This window comes from Sceloporus occidentalis, unplaced genomic scaffold (genome assembly GCF_023333645.1).
Source record: "Sceloporus occidentalis isolate IW3139 unplaced genomic scaffold, rSceOcc1.0.p SCAF_4, whole genome shotgun sequence".
Classification (NCBI taxonomy): Eukaryota; Metazoa; Chordata; class Lepidosauria; order Squamata; family Phrynosomatidae; genus Sceloporus; species Sceloporus occidentalis.
The window spans coordinates 79,808,567-79,821,003 of record NW_028316984.1 but is presented as its reverse complement, the minus strand read 5'-3'; the positions used below and the strand labels follow the sequence as shown (position 1 = coordinate 79,821,003).

Sequence of the window (12,437 nt, the reverse complement as noted above, 5' to 3'; positions counted from 1 at the left end):
GTGAGAAATGGCCAAGGTACAATTGGGGTATTGGGTGGGGAATGGGGGTTAAAGTCAAGGAAGACTTCTAGAACATGGCCACATAGCCCAAAAAAACTACAAAAAACTGAAGTCATTTATGCCAAGTGGATAGAATATGCTTTTTGGGGTTTAGGATTGTGTGATTCAGATATTTTAGTCTATAGCTCCTATCATTTGCCGGGCAACACATCCACTGGTCAAGGATTGTAAAAGATTTGTAGGGTACTAGTTTACCTACATTGGTTTTAATTCCCTGCATAATTGCTGAATATTGGAAGCAGCATCTGAAGCTGACTGTTGGTAGGCTATTGTGCTGGTTTATTTATTAAGTTCCTATCCAGCTTTTCTTCCAAGGAATTCAAGGTGGTGTATCTAGTTTTCCCAGAGTTTTATACCAACAAAAGCCTTGTGAGGCAAATGAAACTTAAGAAATGGTTTGGCACATGCTGAGTTGGATCTACTTAGGAGGAGGAACCATTCAGAATAGTTGATTGTGAAACCCACAATCCCCTATTTAAATAGAGGAAGTGCTTTGCTCATTTCCTAGGATGCTTTTCTCTGGGCTCCTTAGGTATGTCAGGTCTGTAGGAGAAGAAGTGGGCTGTGAAATAAGAGGTGGTTTTATCTTAACTGTAACTCACGGCTGGGGAATATGTGGCACTCAGGATGTTGCTGAACTGTAATCTCCATTGATCTTATCCACCAGTGTCAATGGTGAGGCGTGATTGGGGTTGCAGTCAGCCTCATCTGGTTCCCCATAGCTGCTGTAAGTGTGTTTGACCATTTACCTGCTGAACGTTTTAGGAAAATTTTGTTTGCTCTTGCACAATGCCAGTGCATTTGGGCACGATGTGTATCTCTTAGGAAATACATTTGACTCTTTCTTATTGCAATTCATTTGCATCCTTTACAACAGTAGAGCAAATGGAGCTTGGGGGGATGTCTGAAAACAGATTGCATTGCAGGTATTATTGGGTTGTGCCCTATGGAAGCAAGCATTCCCAACAGAAAAAGGCTGATTCGTTACTGATATGCATGATCCTTGGAAAGAATTTGAGCAGCGGATGAAATAATGTTGCATTGGTGTTATGTTGATGCGAGGTGCAGGGTGACCAGACATCCTCCATTTCAACCTTTCTGTCCAGGTCCTCCACTAACTACTAAGAAGCATGGATTTACATTCATAGGAGTGTTCTTTAACCTTTATTTGGTTATGTCTTCCCTTTTCCTGGAATGTCTTTCATTTTACAGTGCCTTGCCCTCCTTTGCGGTGAGGACTGCTCACCCTGCCTACCTTTCAACCATCTCTGTCCAGGAGGAATTCCATAATGTCCTCCACGTGAAGCATGACTAAGAAGCACGAATTTACATTAACAGGAATGTTCTTTAGCTTTTATTTGATCATGCCCTACATTTTCCTGGAATGCCCTATATCAGGGATCCCAAAACTTTGGTCCTCCAACTCCCAGGAGCCCCAGCCAGCTTGGTCAACAGTAAGGAATTCTGGAAGCTGAAGCCCAAAACATCTGGAGGAGCAAAGTTTGGGAATCACTGCTGTGCCCTCCTTTGCTTTGAGGACGCATCTGGTCACCCTGTCTACCATCTGTCCTGTCAACCCGCTGTCCAGGAGGAATTCCAAAAATGTCTTACACTCTTGAGCCTGACCAAGAAGCATTCATTTACATTTCTTCAGGAGTTTTTTACGTGAAGGAGATTGGGAGTTTATCCCGGGAAAAAATGAGTAATTACATGAAACAATTTCACTCGACATCATGGTCTCAAAGGAGCATTAATGCACATCTATATACTTTTGGGATTTCAGCAATAGTGCAATCCCAATATCTCTTTATTTGTGCAATCGCATGTGATAATCATTCGTGCAATTACCTGCCATTTTTGCTTTATTTGCACTTTAATCCCTCTTTATGCCAAAATAAGCCCCAGTGTGATAAACTTGAGTGTTTTGAGCTTTTCTTTGGTCCTGTCCTCCGTTTTGTGGTGATGGTGAGGAGAGGACACATTTGGCCACCCTTCTGCAGCAGTAGGCAAGCTTATGGTCTTCAGGATCTCCAGAATACTGAACTGTCGAGGCGAGGGCGTCCTCTTATATAGGAGAGGGCGTGGCCAAGTGAGGGAGGCGTGTCCTTTTCCTCCGTGGCGATAGGCTGTTCCGGTCCAATCCCCGGGGCAGGCCGAGAGTGTTACTTTGCATGTTGAATGCGATTGGTCGACCGGGGGGGGGGGGAGGAGAGCGGGTGCGCGCGCCAGGCAAGCAAGGAAGGAGGCGCGCGCTTGGTGCTGCTGCTGCTCTCTCGCTGTAGGTCCGCTGAGTGCGATGGTGGTGCAGCGTCCGTGGAGGCGGCGGCTGCCGGGGCTGTAAGTGCAGGGGAGCCTCCAGCAGCAGCAACCGGGGGCATGGGGCGGTGGCCGGGCCTGGGCTGCTGCATCCTCCTCCCCACCTGGCTCCTGCTTTTGCTACAGCTGCTGTTGCTGCTCCAGCCACCTGCAGTCCTTGCAGCCCAGGAGCGTCCCTTGCAAGTGCTGCACGGTAAGGGAAAACGCCCGGTGGAAGGGGGGCTGAGAGAGAGGGGAGAAGCCCCTTGGCTCCGGATGCTGGAAGCCTTGCCTTGGAGGCAGGCAGGGTGGCCAGATGGGTCCTCCTCCCCCCCTCACCACTGCAAAGGAGGCCCAGGCACCGCCAGGGAAGAGGGCATGCAGGGCAGAGGGAGGACGTGGCCCCAGAAAAGGCTGCCAAACGCTCACACAAATGGAAATGCATGCTTCCTAGTCAAGCTCCAGAATGGAGGGCCTGCTGGGGTTCCTCCTGGGCAGATGGTTGGCAGGCAAGCAGGGGGACCAGGGGAGTCCTCCCTCCCCGCAAAGGAGGCCCAGGCACCGCGAAGAGGAGGGCATGCAAGAAAAAGGGAGGACGTGACCCAGGACAAGCCTCACAAGGCTCAAGGAAATGTCAACCCATGCTTCTTAGTCCTGCTCAAAATGGAAGATAGGCTGGAATTCCTCCTGGAGAGAAGGTGGAAACGGAGGACAGGTCCTGGGAAAGGAGGACGTGCCTGGTCTCCCGGCAGGGGATGCTTCAGCTCCCAGAATCCCAAATGGCTGCGCCTCCCCTGGCCCTGCCTGCTTCCCTTCCTCTCTGCCCAAATAAAGCTGTTTGGAAAAGGACGAGCCCTGGTTTGGATAGCAGACAGGGGTGCTGCTGGGGAAATGTTAGGGCCGGGGGACCAGACGTCCTCCTTTTCCAGGACACGCCCTCCATTTCAACTTTCCGTCCGGGAGGAATGCCCAAATGTCCTCCATTTGGAGCAGGACTAACAAGCACGAGTTGTGTTTTGTAGCCTTTAGTTGGTCATGCCCTCCATTTTTCTGGGATGTCCTCCATTTTGAGCATGATTAAGAAGCACGGGTTTGCATTTATATGAGTATTTTGTAGCTTTTTTTAAATCATGTCTCCATTTCTTTCTGGAATGCCCTCCATTTTGAACATGACTAAGAAACATGCCCTTACATTTCTGTGAGTGTTTTGGGGTTTTATTTGGTCAGGTCCTCCATTTTTTCCTTCAACATCCTCCATTTTGCAGTGCCTCGTCCTCCTTTGCCGTGAGGACATCTGGTCCCCCTGTATTAGGGGCTTCTTTGAGGGGGAAAAGGGTTGCCCTTTCTGTGAGCTCTTCAACGAAAAGGCAGGGCTGGGAATCCCTGGTCCTTCCAAACCATGAAGCATCGGCCACCAGCGCCTGCATCCCTTCCTTGCCCGGGTGACCAGGTGGGATGACTGCGAAGGAGGACGAGGCACCACAAAACGGAGGACATTCCAGAACAAAAGTGGAGGACATGACCCAATAAAAGCTCAAAACACTCCTACAAATATAAATGCATGCTTCTTAGTCATGCTCCAAAGGGAGTCCTGCTCCAAATTTTGGGAATCCTCCTGGACAGAAGGCTGAAATGGAGGACATGTCCTGGAAAAGGAGGGCCTCTGCTCACCCTGTCTTTGTCCCCCACCCACCCACCCGCTCCCATGGGTTGAGTCCCCTGCAGTTCCTCCCTTCCCCACCACCGCCTTCCTCCCTGAAGCCTCTGCAAGAACTGAGTTTCCCCCTTCTTTCTGTGTGGGAGGGAAGGAGAGGCCCTTTGCTAGGACAGCTTCGTCTTCATTCCGTTTTAACGCTCACTTTGGTATGCTTTTAATGGTGTCCTTTTGCTTGCATTGCAGGTCCCTTTGAATCCCAGTATTGGGGGGAAGCAGATAATTATTACCCCGCTTTCCCCGCAAAAGTGGGACTCAAAGTGGCTTACAATGTAAAAGGACACCACTGAAAACATAACAGAGGAGAGCATTAAAATACAATTAAGATTAAACTGTCATTGTTAATTAATGAAGAAATCCTTCCTGGGTCTGCTTATTGTTGGTGCTTCCTTGTTTGCAAGATGGATCCACATGGGTCACTTTGCAGCTGGAAATGGCATGATGATGATGATGATGATGATGATGATGATGATGATGATGATGATCTGTTTCTCCTATAATAATTATTATTCCTTTCTATTTCTTCAATGATGATAAGTATTTTTACTCTCACTCTTCTCCCTTGCAGTGCTGAATATTCTTCCTTCACCTTACTTTCTCTCTGGGTATCAGTGTCTCCTTGCCCTCTTTTTCCTCCATGAGTGCCAATTCAGCCCCCGCCAAAGTGATATTGTCACCATTTTGCGTGGCAGACTGTTAGGTGAACGTCACAGCTTTTTCAGGCTCGCCTTGTCTCTCTCTTTTTTCCGCCCCCATTTACTTCCAGATTAGCACTCTTTCTCTCTCTCTTTTCTCCTCTCTCTCATGTTTTCTTCCTTCATTCAGTCACTGACGTCATTCTGGCTGGGCCTTTCTCTTCTCCATCCTTTCTGCTTCCCATTTTGCAGCCGAACCCATCTGCCTGTTGCAAACCTCAGCTGTACATGCTTTAGCAGGAATGCTGAGAGGGACTCCTTCTAGGAAATGACCACTGAGGTCTCCTTCATCTTTTTCCCCCTCACCACACCCCCATTGCCAACTGCATGCCCCTCACATATGGTGAGGAGGTGTAGCCCAGGTTCCTTCCTGGGTCTGCTTATTGATTTTTGCTTTTTTATTGGTGCTTTCTTGTTTGCAAAATGGAGCCATAGGGCACTTTTATGAGCTTGCAGCTAGAAATGGCACAGGCAGGTCAGTTATCCTCTTTGCTTGTGTGTATTGTGTGCCTTCAAATTGCTTCCAACTTATAATGACCCTAAGGTGACCCTATCATGGCGTTTTCTTGGCAAGATTTGTTCAAAGGAGGTTGCCTATTGCCTTCTCCTGAGGCTGAGAGAGTGTAACTTGCCCAAGGTCACCTGGTAGGTTTCAGGGCCGAGCAGGGAATCGAATCCTGGTCTCCAGAGCTGTAGCCCAACACTCAAACCACTGCATCAATCTGGCTCTCCCTCTTTGGTTAGCGTCCCTCACATTTGGGCATGGCAGCTTCTTATATTGCAGTGGGCAAGCTGTGGTTCCTCAAACAGTGTTGGACTGTGATTTCCATCAGCCCTAGCCAGGATAGCCAGTGGTGAGGAGTGTTGGGAGCTGCAGTTCAGCAGCACCTGAAGAGCCATGCTTTGCTCACACCTGTGATATATTCTTGGGTTGAGATTGTTGTTTCGAACCTATGGCGACCCTAAGGTGAAACTATCATGGGGCTTTCTTGGCAAGATTTGTTCAGAGGAGGTTTGCCATTGCCTTCCCCTGAGGATAAGAGTATGTGACTTGCCCAAGGTCACCCAGTGGGTTTCATGGCCAAGCAGGGAATCGGACCCCGGCCTCAAGAATAGTAGTCCAATGCCCAAACCACTACACCACGCTGGTTGAGTATTTCAGCATTAAACCAACTGTGTTCCTAAAGAAGATGGGTGGATAACAACCCCTTATGTTTATTTGTGAACTGAGTATGTCTTATGGGTACTTGATCCTGAGAAATCCTATTCTAGGATATTTCTTCTGACAAAATTGCTGCCTTTTTTTAGACGAGGTTTCACCATGTATCTCTCTCCAAGATGTTTTTGGACTATGGGCGGGATACAAACCGCCGCTTTGCGGCGGTCTGCCGCCGCTGCCATTTGCTCCGCGCGGGAGCTGCAGCAGTCAAACCACGCGGCTCCCGCGCGGAGCAAAAAATAAGCTCCATTTCGGAGCTTCTTCTTGCGGCGCCTCTATGACGTCGCGAGGCGCCTGGCGCGGACTCGCGACGTCATAGGCGCCGCGACACGTCTGGACGCTATGCGTCCAGTACGTAAAGATGGCGCCGCCCATGTAGAAGGGGCGCCGCCATCTTGTACGTATAGGATACATACTAGGGTTAGGGGGGTGCGGAAGCACCGCCCCTTCCTAACCCTAGTACGTATCCTATACGTACTAAATGGTGTTATGTATCCCGCCATTGTTCCTATCATTTCTCACCATGTTGGCTGGGGCTTATAGATATTGTCAATCTGGATAGCCCCGTGATATCCATCACAGTTTTATGATTATCAAAAGGGCAAGGTTTTTGCTTGTCGGCTTTGAGGAAGAAACCATTAGCATTTGGAAATGCTACTTGTATATTCTGTGTGAAAAGTGGTATCAGCTTTGGTTCTCAGTTTCCTTACTGCATTTTGGCATGGAATGATTGTCTGAGGTCATCTTCTTACTCTTTGAGTTAGTGATGAAGTTCTTTGATGAACAATTTCATAGAATCATAGAATCGTAGAGTTGGAAGAGACCACAAAGGCCATCCAGTCCAACCCCCTGCCATGCAGGAAATCACAATCAAAGCATCCCCGACAGATGGCCATCCAGCCTCTGTTTGAAGACCTCTAAGGAAGGAGACTCCACTACACTCTGAGGGAGTTTGTTCCACTGTCGAACTGCCCTCACTGTCAGGGAGTTCCTCCTAATGTTGAGGTGGAATCTGTTTTCCTGTAGCTTGCAATCATTGCTCCATGTTCTAGTCTCTAGCAGCAGAAAACAAGCTTGCTCCCTCCTCAACATGACATCCCTTCAAATATTTAAACAGGGCTAAACATCCCCAGCTCCCTAAGTCGTTCTTCATAGGGCGTGGTTTCCAGACCCTTCACCATTTTAGTCGCCCTCCTTTGGACACGCTCCAGTTTCTCAATGTCCTTTTTGAATTGTGGTGCCCAGAACTAGACACAGTATTCCAGGTGGGGCCTGACCAAAGCAGAATACAGTGGCACTATTACTTCCCTTGATCTAGACACTATACTTCTATTGATGCAGCCTAAAATTGCATTCGCCTTGTTAGCTGCCGCATCGCATTGTTGACTCATATTCGACTTATGGTCTACTTGTACTCCTAGATTCCTTTGACACGTAGTTTCATTCAGCCAGGTGTCCCCCATCCTATATCTGTGCATTTCATTTTTTCGCCCTAAGTGCAGTACCTTACATTTCTCCGTGTTGAATTTCATTTTATTAGCTTTGGCCCAGTTTTCTAGTCTGTTCAGGTCATTTTGAATCTTGATCCTGTCCTCTGGAGTATTAGCTTCTTCTCCTAATTTGGTGTCATCTGCAAATTTGATAAGTATGCCCCAATTTTGTCCTCGAAGTCATTAATAAAGATGTTGAATAGCACTGGGCCCAGGACAGACCGCTGTGGGACCCCACTGGTCACTTCTCTCCAGGATGAAAAAGAGCCATTGTTGAGCACCGTTTGGGTTCTGCCGGTCAACCAATTTCAAATCCATGTAACAGTTACTTTGTCAAGCCCACATTTTACAAGCTTGTTTGCAAGAATATCATGGGGAACTTTGTCAAAGGCCTTACTGAAATCAAGATATACTATATCCACAGCATTCCCTTCATCTAACAAGCTGTTAATTTTATCAAAGAAAGAGATCAGGTTTGTCTGGCATGACTTCTTTCTCTGAAATCCATGTTGACTTTTTGTGATTATGGAATTGCTTTCTAGATGTTCACAGACTCTCTTTTTTATGATCTGCTGTAGAATCTTTCCTGGTATAGATGTCAGACTAACTGGATGATAATTGTTTGGATCCTCTTTCTTCCCCTTTTTGAAGATGGGGGCAACGTTTGCCCTCCTCCAGTCTGCTGGCACTTCTCCTGTTCTCCAGGAGTTCTCAAAGATTATTGCCAATGGCTCCGATATTACATTTGCCAGCTCTTTTAATACCCTTGGATGTAGTTCATCTGGTCCTGGAGACTTATATTTGTTTAGGTTTAACAAGTATTCCTGTACTATCTCTTTGCTTATTCTGTGCTGAAATTCCTCTTTTCTGTCCTCTGCTCCATTATCCTCAGGTTGAGCACCCTTTGCCTTTTCTGAGAAGACTGAGACAAAGAAGGTGTTGAGTAATTCTGCCTTTTCTCTGACCTCTGTTAGCATTTTGCCATCTTCTGCATGCAGTGGCCCTACCGTTTCCTCCTTCTTCCTTTTGCTGCGGACATATTCAAAAAAGCCTTTTTTGTTGTTCTTAACCTCTCTAGCAAGCCTGAGTTCATTCTGTACCTTGGCTTTTCTGACTTTACCCCTACACAGGCTCGCTATTTGTTTGAATTCCTCTTTGGTGATTTCCCCATTTTTCCATTTCTTATACATGTTCCTTTTAAAACTTAGCTCAGTTGATTTCTTGACTGAGGAGGCTGCATCGGGGATGTGGGGTTGTTGAAATGGGAAAATATTTCCTCCCACAAACCTGATGGTTTTGTAAGTATGAGTGAATATCTTGGCAGTCTGGACTTTAATACAGGGGAATGACAGTGGGAGGCTTATGTTGGTATGTATCTTGAAGTCCCAAATAGGTAATGTAATTGAAACAGGGAGACTATGCTATATATAAAATCTAAAAGAGGTGAAATGGCCAAATAAGGGGAAAATGTTGTAAGACTTTGGAGAAATTGTGTCCAATTTGCTCACCTCCCTACCATGAACCTAAACTGCAAAGACAGTCATGCTATCTGTAGATGCTGTGTGCGATAATGTGTATGTCAACTGTATTTAAAAACTGACCTGTGCTTTTCCCCAGGAACTGTCCTTATTGTTGTGGAGGTCTAGAATGCTGGAACAGCAATCTCATACTCAGAGGTGTTTCTGCACATTTATAGCAGTTTGATATAATTTTAACTGCCATATCTCCATTTTAATGATTTGTTACTTAATGGAAAACTTAGAATTCTAGGCCACAACACCCAAGTACACTATCCTGAACTACATATCCCAAGGGAACCTAATTTAATCTTCAGTCCCTCTTTTTATGGTACTGTACCTTGGGTTCTGTTGTTCAAGGGAATTCTAAACACCCAACTACACTGAATAGTGCAGGGCAACACTGAAAGGTTTTTCTTTCTCTTTGGCAGATTGTTTGAAGTTATTACTGCCTAGTGAGTCGGTAGAAGGTCTGAAGACAGAAATATTGATCTTGCTGCTTCCTGTTCAACTACTCTCAGATTTCAGATACCTCCTGTTGTTAAGTTAAAAGTCTGTGTTGGTCCAAGCAGGAGAAGGAACCTGTGACAGCAGTGTGCATTAATGTATTACAGTGAATATGACAGCTGTGTCTTTCCTTTTTGCCTTAAATATAATATGATGGGGGTGCTCACATACACACTTCTCAAAGAAGCAATGGTTTTATGACTGGCTATTATTCATGCATTTCGTAGGAATTTTCCTATTACTATGGATTAATACATAGCTGACTGTAACCAGCATGGTGTAGTGGTTTGAGCGTTAGACTACGACTCTGGGGAACAGGGTTTGAATCCCTGCTCAGCCATGGAAACTCACTGGTAACTTTGGGCATGTCACACACACTCAGCCTCAGAGAGACAAACCCCTGCAAATAAATCTTGCCAAGAAAATCCCACAGTAGGTTTGCCCCCAGCTTGCCATAGAATGGAAAGGCACACAACTACAATGATCTTGCTGATAGCATTTGCTTGTTAGTTTGTTGTGAAAGGCATGATTTTACAAATAGGTAAGCTTACATACCACAACATTACCCCATGAAAAATTTGTTATGAACAATATTTCAGATGCATAAGTTTAAATAGAAAGCTATTTGGTAGGTGGTTAACAACCATAAAGTCTGTGTAACATCTTAGGTAAGCTGGTGATATAGCAGTTTAGTTATCTGTACTGCGTTACTGGGGTAAAAAGGATAATGGCACCTCACTTCAGCACTGGATTAGCAATCTAGGGAAACAAAAGGGGAAATGGTGCAGTATAATTCTCCTAATTGCAGGACAATACAAATATCTAACATATAAATAATTATATGCATATAATATACAAGTGATAATAAACAACAGCTCCTTTTTTCAATTCACTGATGCCATAACATCTGATCTTATGTGACTGAAACTCCATTCAGTGGTGGCATATTTGGGAAGGTTTGAAACTGTTCTGTCCAGGGTAGAGTTGGTATTTTCTTAACCTAATTGAAAAACAATGCTATATTTGAAAAGAAGAGGGGTGGTGGTGCTGGTGTGCTGAAGAGATGAGATGAAGCTGCCCAAATGTGGGTCCAAAACCTGAATAATTGTTGCATGGAGTCCTCTAATTTAGGAAGCTTCGATCATTGCTTGCTTCCTATGAGAAAAGCTAAGAGGTTCTCAAAATACTTGGCACTCTGGCTGCAAACCTAAAACTTTTAGGATACTGACCCTCCAGGCCTGTTCCCCCACGGTCAATGAAATATCAATGGTGGTGTTTCAAAAAACCACCCTGTGTTAAACAGACCAATATAGCATTGTATGATGTACTGAGAAGTTAAAGTGGTGGATTACACTGACCCAGGTTCAGCTGGGGTGCTAGGGGTGGAGGCATATATGTAGGAAATACTGAGCTCTGAATTGCTAAGCTTGATTATATCCCTGATTTTATATTCAACTGTTTGTATGATTAGTCACTGCTAGTGGACAATCAACTTGCACAATGTAGTAAGATGTGGCTCAAGGGTATATTTCTCCCTTATTCACCTTGCAAAATAGCCTTCTGCCCCTTTCAGAATCTCAAGTTTGCTGGGGCTGCTTTCCATCTCACCATAGCCTTAGTAGAAATTTAGCACAAAGTGCTTTTTGGCTTGTACTGGACCTGAGAAGGCCATTTACTGCTTGATCAAGGATTTGTAAATATTGAGGTTTTCATGGCCTTCCAGAATTTGACAAGAAGCCAAATCCTGTTACCAGTGCATCAGCTGCATTTATATTAATGATTGTGTGTCTCTGTGTGTACAGGAGACAGCAAAACATAGGCAGCACTTTTAATGCAGCATTAAAATCTATTAAGTTTTAATGAAATATGTTACAAAAATAACTGCAGGCATTGCAGATATTCTGGAGGTTTGCTATACACTCAAATGTTAGGGAAAGCCCTTGAGTGCTTGTGTCTGCCACTCTCTCCCTGTACTCGCTGAAACAGTCTCTACTTTAAAAACTGGACTTATAAAAATGCATTGAGGTTCTTTCCATCTGTATGGAGTATGTGGGTTAAGAAAAGGAATCTGCCAACCCAGGGCCAAGAAACTTGTTTAAGTTCTTCTGCACATGGCTTGTAAATAGTCAGTTGCTCAGCCCCTAGAACACAAATAAGGCAGCAGTTCATGGCTTGTGAACCTTGAAGCCTTGGAATGTATAAATATTGTGGTTTATGAATGTGAAGGCTCCAAGCCATTCTAAGAAAAGCTTGGGGCACTTACAGACAAGTTGGAGTGGGTTCAGAGAAGTACAAGAATGATCAACACTATGGAAAACAAAATATATGAGGAAAGATTGAAGGAACTGGGCATGTTCAGCTTGGTGGGGAAAATACTGAGGGGTGACATGATGGCCTTCTTTAAATACTATGGGAGGATGTAGACCTTTGCTGCCCCAGAGAGTAGAACCAAGTCTAATGGTTTTAACTTACAGACAGGTAAATTCTGACAATATTAGAAGGACTTTTATGACAATGAGAGCAGTTCAACAGAGGATTCAATTGACTAGAGAGGTGGCAGGGTCTCCTTTTTTTGATGTCTTCAAAAAGATGCTTGGCAGCTACCTGCTAGAGGTGCTTTAGCTGGAGATCCTGCACTGAGCCGGGGGTTGGACTTGATCTCCCATAAAGTCTCTGTGCTTCTGTGAAACAACCATGCTTGTACTGCTTTTACTCCCATTGTTCCACATATGAAGTTTCTTTTCCTTATACATTTCCAGGATACCTCCCTGTATCTGTGGTTTTTAAAATGGTAGAACAATTAAGCAGCGCATTGGGCGATGTCACACTTACTGGTGTGATCAACATTAGAGAAGAAACGTTTCTCCAGTTGCCAAGAGAGTATGCAGCCATTCTAGCCTTGTTTTCTAAATTCTTGGACAGGTCAGGCTAGTCTCTTCC

General features: G+C 45.2%; 1 protein-coding gene across 1 annotated transcript in view; it reads left to right on the top strand.

The window, feature by feature from the left end:
- Nucleotides 1-2,304: 2,304 nt before the first annotated feature.
- The window catches only part of PTPRN (protein tyrosine phosphatase receptor type N), a 56,399-nt gene continuing 46,266 nt past the window's right edge, over nucleotides 2,305-12,437 (top strand). Inside the window, exon 1 of the mRNA XM_089520462.1 lies at nucleotides 2,305-2,569. Within this exon, the coding sequence (XP_089376588.1) occupies nucleotides 2,437-2,569 (133 nt within the window). The 5' untranslated portion in view covers nucleotides 2,305-2,436. The remainder of the gene's footprint in view (nucleotides 2,570-12,437) is intronic.